The sequence below is a fragment of the Rousettus aegyptiacus genome, unplaced genomic scaffold, assembly GCF_014176215.1.
Source record: "Rousettus aegyptiacus isolate mRouAeg1 unplaced genomic scaffold, mRouAeg1.p scaffold_m13_p_9, whole genome shotgun sequence".
NCBI classification, from domain to species: domain Eukaryota; kingdom Metazoa; phylum Chordata; class Mammalia; order Chiroptera; family Pteropodidae; genus Rousettus; species Rousettus aegyptiacus.
The window spans coordinates 40,885,986-40,903,306 of NW_023416312.1; the positions used below are offsets into that span (position 1 = coordinate 40,885,986).

General features: G+C 35.8%; 1 protein-coding gene across 15 annotated transcripts in view; it reads left to right on the forward strand.

The window, feature by feature from the left end:
* GPR174 (G protein-coupled receptor 174) overlaps positions 1–17,101 on the forward strand; it is a 42,354-nt gene extending 25,253 nt beyond the window's left edge. For 10 of the 15 annotated variants that reach the window (XM_016125234.2, XM_016125241.2, XM_016125240.2 and 7 more), the window contains one exon: positions 9,125–15,176. In XM_016125234.2, coding sequence (XP_015980720.2) covers positions 9,680–10,681 — 1,002 coding nt within the window. In that variant the 5' untranslated portion in view covers positions 9,125–9,679 and the 3' untranslated portion in view covers positions 10,682–15,176. The other 5 variants (XM_016125236.2, XM_016125238.2, XM_016125235.2 and 2 more) reach the window with 2 other exon arrangements.
* The last annotated feature ends 220 nt before the right edge of the window (positions 17,102–17,321 follow it).

Genomic DNA, 17,321 nt, shown 5'->3' on the forward strand with positions numbered 1-17,321 from the left:
AACCTGTAACAAAAGGACAAAAATATTTTTTTTAAAAACTATAAGTAAAATTACTAATAGACAGAAACAAGAAATTGCACCCCTTATACAGAATAGGGTATTATACACTTAAATATTACATAATGGCAGTTAAAGGAGGTAAAAACATTTTAAAAAGAGAAGACAATAGCTACTGCAACTCAGAAATAAACTCACAGAATAAATAGGAATAATTTATAACAATAAAAAATAGAAAAGAGAAGAGAGTAAAGGTCTGAATTTACAAAGAAGAATGGAGATAAAATGCACACAGAAGAAAAAGAACTACTGTATATACTAAACTTTATTTTACATAAAGATAACCACACAACAAAAAAACTAAAAAAACATATAATACAAGAAAAAAAGAGGGAACAAAGGAAAAAATCATAGAGTAACACCAAACTGAAATAAAAGACAGAAACACAAGGGCAAAGAAACAATGGAGACACTAAGCAACTGAAAACAAAAGATATAGTGGCTATAGGAAAACCTCATATATCAATAATTACCCTAAATGCAAATGGACTAAACTCCTCAATAAAAAGGCAGAGTAGCAGATTAGACCAAATTACAAAACTTAACCATATGTTGTCTTCAAGAGACATATCTCAGCTGCAAGGACAAAAACAGACTCAAAGTGAAAGGGTGGAAAATGATACTCCATGCAAATGGCATCCAGAAAAAAGTGGAGATAGCCATACTCATATCTGAAGAAATAGAGTTCAAGATAGAAAAGGTAACACAGACAAAGAAGGCCATTTCATAATGATAAAGGGGACAAAACATCAAGAAAACAATTATCGATATATATATTCTCAATCAGGGAACACCAAACTATATAAAACAACTACTAACAAAACTAAATGGAGAAACTAACAGAAACACAATTATAGTAGGGGACCTAAATAACCCACTGACAGCTATGGATAGACCATCCAAACAGAAAATCAATACGGAAATAACATTTTTAAATGACACATTAGACCAACTGGACATAATCAAAATTTACATAGCCTTTTTTCCCCAAAACAACAAATTATATATTCTTCCCTAGAGCACATGGAACATTCTCAAGCATAAGCCATATGTTGGGACACAAAACTAGCTTCACCAAATTTAAGAAGGTTAAAATCATACAAATTATATTCTCCAACCATAATGCTTTGAAAGTGGGAAGAACCACAATACATGGAGATTAAATAACATACTACTAAAGAATGACTAGGACAAACAAGAAATAAAAGGAGAGATCAAGATATACATAGAAACAAATGAGAATGAAAAAAATGACATATCAAAATTTATTGAAATATAACAGACAATTAGTTGCTTGTATTTATTGTACAATTCAATGAGTTTTTTTCCATTATAGTTGGCATACAATAACATACCAGCATAGTGACCAGAGATCCATATAACTCAAAGTGAACACCCCACTAAATCTACTACTCCTCTTCCACCTTATATATTTATTACATTATTAACCATCTTCCCTATGCTACACTCTACATCTCCATGTTTATTCTGAAACCATTCTTTTATACCTCTTAATCCTTTTGCTTTTTTTTTGCCATCCCCCAAATCCCCTCCCATGTAGTAGCACTTAAAATATTCCCTGTAAGTTTATTTCTGCTTTTGTTGCTGTTGATTTTATTCTTTAGTTTCCACATGTACATGAAATCATTCAATATTTGTCTTTCTCTTTCCAACCCATTTCATTCAGCACAATACCCTCTAGGTCCATCAAGGCAATATCTTTTTCCATCCCCTTCCTTTTAGTCTCTGTGTGTCTTTTAATCTGAAGTGAGTCTCTTGTAGGCAGCATATGTAGAAGGGGGCTTGTATTCTTATCCATTTGATCACTCTGTATCTTGGTTGTGGCACTTAATTCTTTTCCATTTGAGGTACTTGTTGATAGGAATGCAGTTATTACCATTCTTATTCCTGTTTTGATACATTTTTTCTTCTTAAAGGAGTTCCTACAACATTTCCTATAATACTGTCTTGGTGTTGATAAATTCCTTTAGCTCATTTTTGTCTGGGAAGCCCTTTGTCTTCCTTTCCACTCTAAATGATAGCTTTGCTGGAGAAAATATCTTTGGTTGTAGATCCTGGGTTTTCATCACGTTGAGTATTTTGTGCCAAGCCCTTCTTCCTACATAGTTTCTTTTGGGAAATCAGCTGCCAGTCTTATGGGTGAATCTTTGTAGGTAACTAACTGCTTTTCTCTTACTATTTTAAGATTCTTTGTATTTAACATTTGGCATTTTAATTATGATATGTCTTGGTGTGGGCCTCTTGTGGTTCCTCTTTCTTAGGACTCTCTTAGCTTCCTGTGGTTTTATGCCTATTTTTTTCACCAGGTTAGGGAGGATTTCCATCATTATTTAATTATTTCTTCAAATAGCTCTTCAACATTTTGTTTTCCTTCAGGTATCCCTATGACATGAATATTTTTACATTTAATTACATCTCATAGGCTCCTTAAATTATTATTATATTCTCAGCTTCTTGTATTCTTACCTTTCTGATCACGTGTCCTTGGCTTCCTCATTCTCTATATTGGTGGTTTGACCTTCTTTATCCACACTGCTGATTCCCTCTAATACACTCTTCATCTCAGATAATGTGTACTTCATTTTTGACTGGTTCCCTTTTATTATTTCCATTTTTATGTTTTTTAAAATTCTTTGTTAAAGTTCTCACTGAATTCATCTACATTTCCCATAAATTCATCGAACATCTTTATAACCAGTGTTTTTGAACTCTGCATCTGTTAGATTGCTTAACTCCATTATATCTGGACCTCTGTTCTGTTCTCACATATGATTTTTCTTTCTCTGTCTTCCATTTTGGCTGTCTTCTGTATCTGTTTCTATGTACTAAGCAAAGCTCCTAAGTCTCCCAGTCTTATTAGTGCAGCTTTGTGAAGTAGGTGTCCAGTGGCAAAGTCCTGAGAGGGGTTCAACTTCAGGCCAAGTTTAGCCCCAGCCTGTGCCCCTCTGAGGCCACCTGTTAAGATTCAGCAAACAATCCACAGATGCTGTGCTTATAGTTGCCTCAAGATGCCATATCAGAAACTGCGGTCAGCTGCCACCTGCGTAAGTCTAGGTGCTGCTCAGTAAGGGGCACCTGCCTCGCTGAGGATGCATTTAAATGTGGCTTGGGTGGGGCCATGAGTTGGAGGAGGTGGAGTTTCAGGGAATCCTCTGGGAGGAGTGACTGCTGTTATCCAGTATGATAACATCTTAGTTGTGGCAGCTCTGATTCTGCATACTGGGTGGCGGGTGGGTTCAACAGAGTAACAATGGATACTGCAAGCACTTCTGTATAGAGTGAGTCTTGCCTCTGGCCCTCACTCCAACAACTCAGTGTCCCCCTGTAAGTCCCTGGTGCCCCTTGCACGCCAGGCGCTGATGCTCTGAGCAAGTAGGTTTGTCACTGCAAAAGTCTGCTTGCTCATGTCCATGGTCCCTTTCAGAGGCTTCTGCAGCTAATGACTTCTGCTATATGGCCTCTGTCTCACTCAGCCTCTGGGGAATGGACAGCCTCACATCCTTGCCCTGTCCTACCTCCTCCTGTTACAGGGTGATTTCTTAATTTTCTCCCTAGTTGTAGGGGTTGTTCATCTAGATCCAAGGCAATTTTTCTTGCTGTTTGCTCCTTGTTTATGTCACAACTTTAACTTGCTCACAAGAAGGATTAACAGAGCCTCTATCATCTAAACCATTTTTTTCGCTCCCACAACATATCAAAATTTGTGAGACATAGTAAAATCATTAATAAAAGGAAAGTTGATATCATTACAGGCTCGTATCAAGAAACAAACAAAGAAAAATCTCAAATATAAAAGCTGATTACATCTTAAAGAACTAGAAAAAGGAAAACGAATGAAGCCCTGAGTCAGAAGATGAAAGGACATAATAGAAATTAGAGTAGAATTAAATAAAATAGAGAAAAAAAGACAATGGAAAAATTAGTGCAACAAATAGCTGGTTCTTTGAAAAGATGAATAAAATTTACAAAACTCTGGTCATGCTCATTAAGGAAAATAGAGAAAAGACACAAGTAAACAAAATTAGAAATAAAAGTTATGACAGATACCACCGAAATACAAAGGATTATACAAGAATATTATGAAAAATTATATGCCACCAAATTCAGTAACCTAGAAAAAATGAGCATGTTCTTAGAAATACACAATTTCCCAGACTGAATCATGAAAGTTTGGAACATCTAAATAGACCAATCAACAGTAAGACAATAACCATCAAAAACCTCCCCAAAATTAAAAGTCCAAGACCAGATGGCTTCACTAGTGAATTCCACCAGTCAAAGATGATTTAGTAGCTGTCCTTCTCAAACTTCCAAAAAGTTGAAGAAGAGGCAATACTTCCTAACTCATTGAATGAAGCAAACATTACCCTGACACCAAAATCTGGTAAAAATAACACACACACACACACACACACACACACACACACACACACTATGAACCAATATCTCTGATGAATACAGATGGAAAACTCCTAAACCAAATCTTAGCAAATTAAATGTAATAATACACTTAAAATACATATACATCATGATCAAGTGGGGTTTACTCCAGAGGTGCAAGGATGGTTTAACATATGCAGCTCGATTAATGTGATACACCACATAAACAAAATAAAAGATAAAATCATAGGATCATATCAATAGATGCAGCAAAAGCATTTGACAAGATACAGTATCCATTTATGATTAAAACAATATAATACACATAGAAGGAAAGTACCTCAAAATAATGAAGGCCACATATAACAAAACCTCAGCAAATATTATACTTAATGGTGAAAAACTAAAAACCTTCCTGCTAGATCAGTAACAAGACAATATTGTCCACTACAACCACTCTTATTCAATATAGTGTTGGAAGTCCTAGCTAGAGCAATCAGTGAAGAGAAAGAAATAAAACACATCCAGATTGGGAATGTAGAAATCACATTCTCACTTTTTGCAGATGACATGATTCTCTATGTAGAAACCCCTAAAGACTCCACCCCAAAACTGTTAGAAACAATAAATACAGTATAGTTTTAGGATATAATATCAACATATAAAAATCCATAGCATTTCTATACACTAACAATAAAAATAGCAGAACAGGAAGTGAAAAAACAATTCCTTTTGCAATTGCATCAAATAAATACCTAGGAATAAACTTAATGAAGCATGTGAAGGACCTATATACTACAAACTATAAGATTTTTATTAAAAGAAATTAAAGGAGACACAAAGAAATGGAAAGATATTCTGTGTTCATGGATTGGAAGAATCAACATAGTTTAATGGCCATATTACCCAAAGCAATATACAGTTTTAGTGCAATCCGCATCAAAATCCCAATGGCTAAAAAAAAAAGAAGAACAAAAATTATCAAATTTGTATGGAATTCCAAAAATCATTGAATAGCCAAAGCAATCCTCATGAAAAAGAACAAGACCACAGGTATCACTCTGCCTCAGAGGTCCACAACTTCCAGGCTGCATACCAGTATTAGTCTGTTGCCTGTTAAGAATACAGCCATATAACAGGAGGTGAGCAAAGCTTCATCTGTATTTGTAGCCACTCCCTAGTGCTACTATCACCACCTCAGCTCCACCTCAGATCATCAGACATTAGATTCTCATAGGAGCACTGGTCCCTGGTGCCAAAAAGGTTGGAGACCACTGCTCTAGGGTATATAGAGATATATAAAACCCAGTCCCTGACTTCAAGGATTTTCTGGCTTAGTTGTTGGGTGGAGTGGGCAGAGAAGCAGAGGCCATAAATAAGACACAGATACAAATTACCTTCAAAAAGGAGAGAAAGTTAGGTGCTTTAAGAAAGGTATATAAGGGGACCTTAAAAAGGGAGGCTAACATGATGATGTTGAATAAACCGCAAAAGTTCTATGAAGAACAAGAACCTGAAAAAGGCCTTTACAAATAGGCAGAATTGATATTCCAGGCTGAGGCAACAGAATGAGAAAATGCTATTTGTGAGGAAAACAAACAAACAAACAAAAAGCCCCCCAAAACAAGAAAGTCTACTTGAACACTAAGGAGGTTAGTTTGGCTTGAGTGCTGGGCATGTTAGGGGAGTAGTAAGAGACAAAGCTCTTGGTGGGCAGCAGGTGGGCAGATGACACTGTATTTAAGAAGGCCACTCACTGACTGTCAGTCTATGTACTTTGTGATTTGTTGTGCAATATGGAGTAATTAATGCTTTTTTTAAGAGTTCACTAGGAAAAAAAATATATCTGAGAGCATTATGTAAAATGAAGTAGAGAAAGATAAGGAATAGGGAGATAAATTAAGTAATAAGGGCCTGAACTAGAGTAGAAACAATAAAAAATAATTTTAAAGAGATAGTTATGAGAAATAATGCAGCTGCAGAAAATAGTGATAATAATAGCTAGAATAACTAATGTTTATTGAGCACTTATTATATACCAGATACTATAGTAAATGGATTATATACAGCAGTTCGATTAATTCTCACACTGACCCTATAGGTTAAATATTATGATTATTCTCATTTTACCGATGAAAAATTAATGATCAGAGAGTTTTAGTGATATACTCAAGATCACACAGCTACTAATTAAAAGAGCAAGAAATTAAACCTATGTCATTTTGACACCTAAACATACATTATTTCTCTTGTAGTATGCTGTCAACTCCATAGAAACTTGTTTGGAAGTGGAGAATAAGTAAAAAAAATGAATATCTCCAAGACTTTGAGACAACCTGGGAAAATGTGGTTAACTTAATAATGATAAGGAGGTCTATACCAGAATCTGGTTTGAAGTTTTGAGAGATGAATTTTTTGAGACAAGTTGATTTTTATAGTCAAATAATTTTTATATACTGAAATTATTTTATTCACCAAATACTGAGCACCTACTTTTTCTTTTAACAGTCCTTGATTCTGGCATACAGCTAGCAAACAAAACACACAAGAATCCCTGCTCTCATGAACTCTATATTCTACTAGAAAAATTATATTTTTATATATACACACACACACACATTATATACACAAATAAATAAGTAAAAAACAGCGTAGAGTATGTTAGTTATGATTGATAATAAATAAAATAAATACTAAAGGGAGATGGGGAGTGTCGGAGGACAGCTGCAGTTTTAAATAGGAAGATCAGGGAAAGCCTCAAGAAAATGTGACAATGGATATAGATCTGAAGGAGATGATGGAGTAAAACAGGTAAATAATTTGGCTAAATCATTTTAAGTACAGGAAACTGCCAATTCAAAGGCTTTGAGGCAGAAGTGTGCCTGATACTTTCACCTAACAGCAAGAATGACAAAGTGGCTAAAGCAGAGTGAAAGGGGGTGAGACTTAGGACATGAGGTCAGAGGAGTAACTGGGGGCCAGATCATGTAGGATGATATAGGTCATTGTATGGACTTTTTTTCCCCTCTGAATGAGATAAAACATCATTAGGAGATTTTTATCAAAGAGATGACATAATTTGACAAGATACATCATATTTTAAATAAATGTAAAAGATGACTTCACTTAAATACTTATAGTGAATTTAAGGTGATAAAACATCCAAGAGAACAGGTTTTATATATAGTTGGAAAAAGAGCTACAGTTCAGATGAGATATAGATTTAAGAGTCACTTGCCATGATAGGAGAGATGAATGAATGTTCAGTAAAGATTGACTGGATGTATATTTGTAAACTTCTAACGTGTAATCAGTGACATAAGTAGGTAATGATTTTTATATAAATAGTTAAAAGGAAGTTCAGAACTCAGGGCTTTTGACTTTTTGATCTGCCAACTAATTTCTCCTTGTGACCTAATCAAAATCACCACTTGTGAAAATATTTCAAAGATGTATTTCAGTTTAGGTGCTGAATAACCTCTAATTTTAACCTCACTTTTAATATTTTTTTTTTACAGTTGTGCTTCCCTGTATTTTATAACACCATTTCTCTACTAATCTGAGAAATCTCAACTATTTAACTTCTTCGATCTGAATGCATAATCCATATCATTCATCTGGCCTTTTAATTAAAATGAGCCCCATATTTTTTAATAAAAAAGTACTATTTTACTTACCATGCAACTGAGTCAAAATAATGGCAATAACAATTGCTTCAAGGGCTGAATCAGGCACACTTTAAACCACATGATTTAATAATCCACATGGATTTAATAATCCAAGACAGGAGGTTTCCTAATTCCTATTTAATTTTTGTTCTTCCCACATATATTTAAAGTCAGTTAAGTCCTCCTAGCTTTCTGCAGCCTCGCGGCAACTATCCAGGTCCCAAAATTAAACTTTGTTTAACTCAGAACAAAGGTTATGTATGGACCCAGCTGAATCAACTTTCAGGGAATTTTGATTCTCTGTACTGGTGTTATGGTCTGTTGTCTTGTATAATTGAGAAGTGACTAAATGATCCATGTAAATAGAAGTATTTAAAGAGTCTGGTTGCCCATTTCTCAGGCATCTGAGAAAGATTTGGAACAAATCAATGGCCCCTAAATGTCCTTAATGGCTCAAGGAAAAATGTTGGGTTGGCTATATCTGAATTATATGATATGATTAAAAAAAAAACAAAAACAAAACAAGCTTTGGGCCCAATGACTGAATCAGAATCTCTGGAGGAGACACCAAGAAAACTATGGAAAGCTTCCTTTTTTTAAAACTTCACAAATGAGTCTTATAATCAGTGAGATTTATGAAGCAATTATGTAAATCAGGGTCTCTCTAATGTTATGGTGCATAGGAATCACCTGTGGTTATTATCAAACTGCAGATCCTGATGTGGGGCAGGAGAATCTTCTGTATTTCTAACAGCCTCTCAAGTAATGTTGGTTCAGGATCACATTTTGAATAACAAGGTACTAGATTACCTCTCAGACTCCTAGCTATACTTCCCTGTGATTCTAAAGTACCTCATAGAAAGTGGATTATTACTCTCACTCACATCAGAACTTTCCATTCAAACGAATAGATTTTTTTACACATAGTCTTTTTCTTTTTTCTTTTTCTTTTTTTTTTGCAAAAAGTGATAGACAATAATTTTTTTCTTCACTTGCAGCTTTGTCTTTGTTTCTCACTTTTTAGCTTTCAACACGTAACTGAAAAAGTCCCAGAAAAGCTGATCTATCCACATTGATCATCTCTGAAGAGTTGCAGACGCACTGAGTCCTAAAGCAAAACTTTCTTCTATGTGAGCCAAAAATAAAGAAAAGAAAAAAAACAGCTTGCCAAACACCTGTAAAGTGACGGCTATCATCATATGGGAATTGGAAGAATTGCTATATGACACATTCATGATCCAAATAGGAGAGGATCAACTGTCTTGATGTCCCATAAGGCCTTATAAAAGTGTCAAAAAGAGGGGGAAATTATAACGGCTTTTCATCTGTGCTTGCACACTAGACTTGCATTTAATTATTGTAGACAAATTCAAAGCAAACACAGATAGTTCTTTGAAAATCATATGTAGAGGCTCAGATCAATGCAGTAAAAAAGTTATTTTACACTGTCTCTCCAACCCATGGATAATCTGTCTCTGAAAAAGAGCAGGAGTTGATTGTAAATTTAGATTTTGAACCACCATTTAGCAAAGATAGTTTCTCTAGAAAGAAACATGCCTGCTAATGACACATGTGCTGGGCCAGATGGAGACAACACAGATTTTCGATATTTTATCTATGCAGTGACATACACTGTCATTCTTGTGCCAGGTCTCATAGGGAACATATTAGCCTTGTGGGTGTTTTATGGCTATATGAAAGAAACCAAGCGGGCTGTAATTTTCATGATAAACTTAGCCATTGCTGACTTACTACAAGTTCTCTCTCTACCACTGCGGATCTTTTACTACTTGAATCATGACTGGCCTTTTGGGACTGGCCTCTGCATGTTCTGTTTTTACCTGAAGTATGTCAACATGTATGCAAGCATCTATTTTTTGGTCTGCATCAGTGTGCGACGATTTTGGTTTCTCATGTACCCCTTTCGCTTTCATGACTGCAAACAGAAATATGATCTATACATCAGCATTGCTGGCTGGCTGATCATCTGCCTTGCCTGTCTGCTCTTTCCTCTCCTCAGAACCAGTGATGACACTCCAGGCAACAAAACCAAATGCTTTGTGGATCTTCCTATGAGGAATGTCAATCTGCCCCAGTCTATTGCCATGATGACCATTGGCGAGTTGATTGGGTTTGTCACTCCTCTTCTGATTGTTCTATATTGTACCTGGAAGGCTGTTTTATCACTGCAAGATAAATATTCTGTGGCCCAAGACCTTGGAGAGAAAAAGAAAGCCTTGAAGATGATTCTCACCTGTGCAGGAGTATTCCTAATTTGCTTTGCACCTTATCACTTCAGTTTTCCTTTAGATTTCCTGGTCAAGTCTGACAAAATTAAAAGCTGCCTAGCCAGAAGGGTGATTCTGATATTTCATTCTATTGCTCTGTGTCTTGCTAGTCTCAATTCCTGCCTTGACCCAGTCATATACTACTTCACCACTAATGAGTTCAGAAGACGGCTTTCAAGACAAGATTTGCATGATAGCATCCAACTTCATGTGAAATCCTTTGTGAGCAACCATATTACTTCTGCCCTGACAGCTGAATTGTGCTAAATTAAAAAAATAAAAACTGAGTGTGGCCTGAGATGCAAATATATCAGAACACATTTGCAGTACCACAAGCTACTGGGAAGTAATCACAGAAAGCGCTCACAGCTTTTAAGTTATGCTTTATCTTACCTATATTAGGAATTCACATCTTCATAACATAATCTATTTAGAAAATCATACTTTATCATCATTGATGTTGACATATCCATGTAGTAATTTGTTATCAAGTCTTTAAGACTTGGACTATAATATTTCAGACATCTTATACATGTATTCTCTCAGCTAGAGTCAGCAGTTTTACCTGTGAACCTAAGACATAAAGAGACGTTTAGCTTAGGGAGTCATCGTAAGCACTTCATTTTGTTACAATGGACACAGAGTATTTAGAGGCAATGCAGTTCTATATTTATACTGGTAATCACAATTTATATTCCAATATCATATGTTTGTTTTGTTTAAAGTAGGATGGACAATATGTTATTCTGCGAGAATAAAGTGTTTATAAACATGGGATCATTTTTATTGCCCATGTGTGATTACACTCTAGGGTTTGAAGACTGGAATAGCTATTTCCCTCATTTCAGTGTCATTATGAAACATCATCTGTTACACCTATTCATAGAGCAAAAATATGAACTTAGGCCTTCAGTCTGTAAAAGTGAGAATGAGAATCAGATTGACATATAGTAACTTTCTATGACTGTATAAATTGCCATATTGAATCTACCTAAGGCAGATAGCTTGTCAAAGTCCATACAATGTGGCCCAAATTGCCTCTATTGGTCCAGGAGATACCACATAGGTAAAAATTACAGTTATGTTTCTCTTAAACTATTTCCAAAGAACACATTTGGAGATATATGGACCTGTCTAGTAGAGGGAATTTCCACAATGCTTCCAGAGTGACTTCGAGAGGTACTCTGACAGGTTATTGCATTTTTGAGTCTATGGAAGAAGTAATACATTAATTAATCACCAAGCTCAGGCCAAAACAAAAGATAAAGTAGTGTTGGATACACCTCTTAAAAGACTCACCACATTGTAGTTCTTACTTTAAGTGGCAACTGTAAAGCTACATTCACAAGCCAGAGTAGGGTTTGGAGGTAGCCCAGCATATGGATCCTAGTCTTCAGTAATTTGTCTGGCCCACCTTTGCCCCATTTATACTATTCTGAGGTCTGCACAGCTTACCTTCCAACAGCTGGAGAAGATAATTCTTTCACCTTTAAAAAAAAAGAGTAAAAGATTAATTTTGGCAGCTCTGGACACCCCTTACAATGCCTTGCCTGCAACTTGTTTGTTACTAGTATTTAGAAAACAGACCCTAAACATGAATAGTAATTACATCTGAGGCCTTACACATTACAATATTTTGAAGCATGTTTTAGCAAATGCTCTAACTTAAAAAATGCTCCACTCAAAATGTGTGTGCTATTTAAGGAAGACTCATGCTGCTTCTCATCTGGAAAGAATGTGGAAATCAACCAAGAATTTTATTATATTTAGAAGAACAGAGTTGTTTTAGGCACACAGTTATGATACTAATATGTTTTGGGAAAAACTGGTGAAATCAAAATGAATTCTAATATATAAGATTAATGGAAAAATGTCTAATGTTTTCTATGGACAAGTGTTGATTTTGCTAGCATTTTGTTATTAAAATAATGTCCTATTAGAAAACCCACTGTGCTGCTAGCAATAGTGTATCTATTTACCTCCTAATTATTAATTATAATGTACATATTTTGATGTATTAAATAAGTTAAATTGTTTTTTTAAAAGGCTAACTGTAACTATGTCTGATCTATTTGCTTTAAAGTAATTTGTGTTTGAAAATAATTTAGTGTTGTAATGGGATCACAAGTTATTTTGTGGGTACTTGTAATGGAAGAGCCTTGTCTATACTTTATGTGTTTATTATTTTCTACATACGTATGAATTATACTTCTTAGGGTCCTTTTGGGAGACCAGTGACTTAATTTTATTAACATATTAATTTTACTTTAAATGTATCTTTTTCAAAGGGGAGGAAAAATATGTCCAGGAAGTCACTGAACTTTTGAGAGAAATGGTTGGTTGAAGTTAGAACCCTCTTATTAGTCAGAATAGAAGCCCTTGCAGAACCTTTACATCATTTGAGAAGAGGTCAAGTATCCAGTATTCTTATGTTGCTTAGCTAGGACCACCTCTCCTCCCCAGGCCTATTTTTTTTTGATTTGTGTTCAGTGCTGTGGTCGACTTTATCGACCCCTCTTCCCAATCAGTATGTTTTGTCCTCCACCCTATTTCTTTGTTCTTCTAGTCAGTAATCTGATCAACTTATTCACACTATGGTGCTAATGACTAATGTTAGCTTAATATTAACTTGCCCAGGGATATCTGAATTCTAGGATTTAGGGATAAACCTTAACTCAAAATGTTGATCCATTATTTTTAATGGAGGGCTTAAAGACACTGAAGCAAACTGGAGGAGAAAGTTTGAAGAAAGTGGGATTTACAGAAGTTTTTCAGATTACACATAGTAAGTGATCACCGAGGTTGCCTACCATTATGGGGATGCAAAATTCTAAGACATATATCCACAAGCAAGGCTCAGATCTCTGAGATTTCAGATCTCTTTTCAGATGGATTTCTCAGATCTCTACTTGTTTTCTTTATATTTTTTCCCCCTTCTAACTCTGGACCTGATTTTCAGGGAAAAATCTAAACTAGGAGAAAATACTGCCTCCTCTCTGAGCTTCTCCTTTCCTTGAAGAATCTTTTCTCCAAATCTCCCATTTATTATTTTAATAAAATCAGGGTGCAAAAAGTAAACACCTTTAACTACAGTAAAGTTCAATTCAGGATAAATAACCTCACATTTTCCATATAAACTTATGTGAGTTCTGATTCCAAAATATATATGTAATTATTCCAACAAGAGAGATTTTTAATATGGAATAATTTCAATATTATGATTTTTGTTATTGCTTTTATTATTATATTCAAATGTTGTATGTGGTTTTATTTTTATCCAGTTAAGTAACTAATTATATTAATCTGTAATTTCATGAAAAGGAGTCATCTGTCATAGGAACAACATATCAAACTACCTTGGTCTGAACGGGTGTGTAAGTGGAACTCTTGTGCAACTTCATTTTTATTTAATATTTTTATTACCAAGACACTTTAAAAATGTTGCACTTGGAATATTTACATCCATACTTTATAATATACATTTTAATAATAAAGTTAGTCTCTGTAATTACATAGCACGTTTCTGCCTCTTGAAGTCAATGTATATTTAGCCTCTTTTTAAGCAAACTGATATACTTGAAGATCTTTGTCTTTGTTGTCAAACATAGATAAAAGTCCCATGAGGTGCACGTTATTCTAAAATGGAAAGATGATCCACTTTTCCCATCTTACTACACCTCATATATCTACTCCTCCCATAGATATTATTTTTTTGCTATCCATACCCTACTAAGATTATTCCTCATTATCACTTGTTGACCAAGTTTATTTGAATGACTTAAAGCCCTGTATTTGCTAGAGTACAGTAAGTGGGTAGAAAAATAAATGAGGGGGTAGAAAAGGAAATGAGGTGACAGAAAATGTTCTCTTTTTAGTCTTAAATGATGTTAAGAACTGACAATCTGATTTTTCTTGTGGATTAGCAGGGGAAAAACTCCATCTTCTACTGACTCTATTGCTATACCCAAAACAGACTTACTTAAAGAAACAAACAAACAACAGAAATGACAAAAGTGAAGTCAGGACAATTTTCTCTGGCCCTCCTCTCATCCTAGTTATTATTTTTTGTACCTTAGCATCTTCCTCTTCATCTAAGCTATATCTAGTGTTTTTAGGAGATACAGTAACCTTCTGTAACAACCATGTTGTTAAGAATTACATATTTTGACTGTTGCAGAAAGATTTTCTTAGGATGTGGTAAAGCCTTTCCTAAGGAGAAATTTCTGATGTCTCAGTAGACCTGAAGAAAACAATGGAATATAAATACAGGATCTATTACATGCTTCATATGTCATCAAATCATATATATGCCTCCTCTGTGCCTTCCTGAAGCTAGCCAGAAGTAACTTCACTGTCTTAACTACAATATTTTTGGAATGGAGGAGTGAGTGACAAACTCTCAGATTAATATGGCTATTTTAACTCACTTATTCCTCAGTTATTAAAGAATATGTTATATGTTTTGGGGGGCAGTGCATTGTAACTTTCTTGAACTTCACAGACCATTTTTTCAGCAGAATTTCCCTAGTCTTAACCATTTATTTGATTTTGCCAAGATATATTTCCTCTACTCTTTGTTGACTAAGTTCTCTTTTTCTAACTTCTTATATACATCTGCTGGTTCATCTATAGGCACAGACTTTATTTAAGGCCTTACATTTGCCTTCTTGAATTTCTTCAAAGAATAACAGAGCAATGGTTTCTTGGAGGAGGGAGGTGTCTGTCACTAGGACTATCTCCCTGATCCCAGTGTCTCCTTTTTTTGCAGGAGCTTCAGAAGCAGAGCTGAGAGGCAGAGACCTAGGATCTTTGCTCTTCACATTTGATTCTGGCCCATAATGGAGAGAATTTTTCATCCTTTCTAACAATGTTGAATATTCACAACTTGTACAAAGATTGGTATACTTCATACCTTTGAAATGTTAATCTAATAAGAAGAAAAAATAAACAAATCAACTGAAAACAATAATGGTCCAAGTATTGGGCTCAGAGAATGGAAGCATGAAGTAATTTGGTCTTACGATAAACTCCCCATAACATGCCTGATAAAGTAAAATATATAATACTAGGTTAAAAATGGTGTGAATTGCCCTAGGTCATTAAATATATTTAACTTTTTTGCTCAGATTCATATTTGTATATATTACTATTGAAAAGTTCAAATATATTAAAAATAACAACTAGTAAGTAATACGACGAACCCCTATGCACTTATTATTTAGCTTCAACGAACACCAACAAATGGCCAATATTCTTTCCTCTGTGACTGCACCCACTCGCTTTACCCTAGATTATATTAAGGTACACTGAACATATTACATAATTCCATCTTTAAATATTTTAATAAATAACAGTACCATTTAAATGAACTATTCAATATGTGATCAAAAGGGGATAAGGAATAGGAACTGATTTTACATGTTTTATTTTAGTAATGACCTCAAACTCTAAATTCCAACAGGTATAAATTATAACAAAACTACATAACAACAAGTATGTGAAGTCGCTAGAGGTCTGGCTGAATGGAAGCCCTACGACTAAGTCACTTCAAATAACAGGTCACCTCAAAATGGTAGGAGGGATGGAGACACAAAATAGCCTGGCACCACAACCACATGTGGCCACTGAATATCGGGAGGAATATCTTGGCTGCAGAGCCCCCTCCCCCACCTGAGGAGTGAGGGGTCCTGGCCTCACACTGGGCTCCCCATCTCAAGGTTCTAGCACTGGGAAGAGAAACCCCAACAACCTCTGGATTTGAAAACCAGAGGAAGTTATGGCTGAGTGAGACAAAGAGCTGTGGGAAGCAGAGCCCTTCCTCTTAAAGAGCCCATGCTGGCTTTATTCCCTGATGGACCAGCTTGCTCTGATCTCCAGTGTTGGGGAAGCTGTTTGAGGGGTACCAGGAACATACGAGGAAGTGCTGAGCTGTTGGGCTTCAGAGCAAGGGCTGGAGGGGTGGCTAGCACCCAGAAAGAGATGCAGATAGAAGCCATTGTTCCTTTATTGAGAATGTCCCACTTCCAACCTTCAGATGCAGGCACCATTAATCTGGATAATGTAGGTTACTCTGCCCAAGGGATTCTCTGAGACCCAGATTCTCCCAAATTGTGGGCGCACCTAAGCCATTTCCAGTGATTTAATCCATACAAATGGTCTGTTTTGGCTCCTACTACAAACTTTCATAAAATCTCTCAAAGGCTCACAAAAGCCAAAGAAGTGGAACCTGGTATTGGCATGCCCTGTAACTCTTACTGAGCAGCCTTAAACTTGCACCAGCGGCAGCCAGCCTCCATTTCTGACTTGACATCACAAGTCCTTTATAAGCCAGCACAGATGACAGCCATAGGTAGATTACTTGGTGACTTTTGCCAGGTGGCCCTAGAGGTGCACAGGCTATGGCTGAACTTGGCCTACAGCTGGGCGCCTCTCAGGTCTGTGCCAAGGTGCCCCATAGGACATCTACCACATAAAGCCACTCTTACTAAGACCAGGAGACTTAGGAGCCCTACCTAATACATAGAAGCAGACACAGGGAGGCAGCCAAAATGGGGAGACCAAGAAACATGTTCTACATGAAGCAACAGGAGAAAGCTCAAGAAAAATAATTAACCAAAACAGAGACAAGCAATCTACCAGATGCAGAGTTCAAGACACTGGTTACAAGGATGCTCAAGGAACTTAGAGTAAGAGTAGATAAACTCAATGAGAATTTTAACAAAGAGATAAAAAAAACCATAAAAATAGAGATAGAAAACATAATAGGGAGCCATTCAGAAATGAAGAATACACCATTTGAGATGAAGAGTGCATTAGAGGGAATCAAGAGAGTGGATGAAGTGGAGGATTGAATCAGTGACATAGAGGATGAGGTATCAGAGGACACCTAATCAGAACATCAACAAAA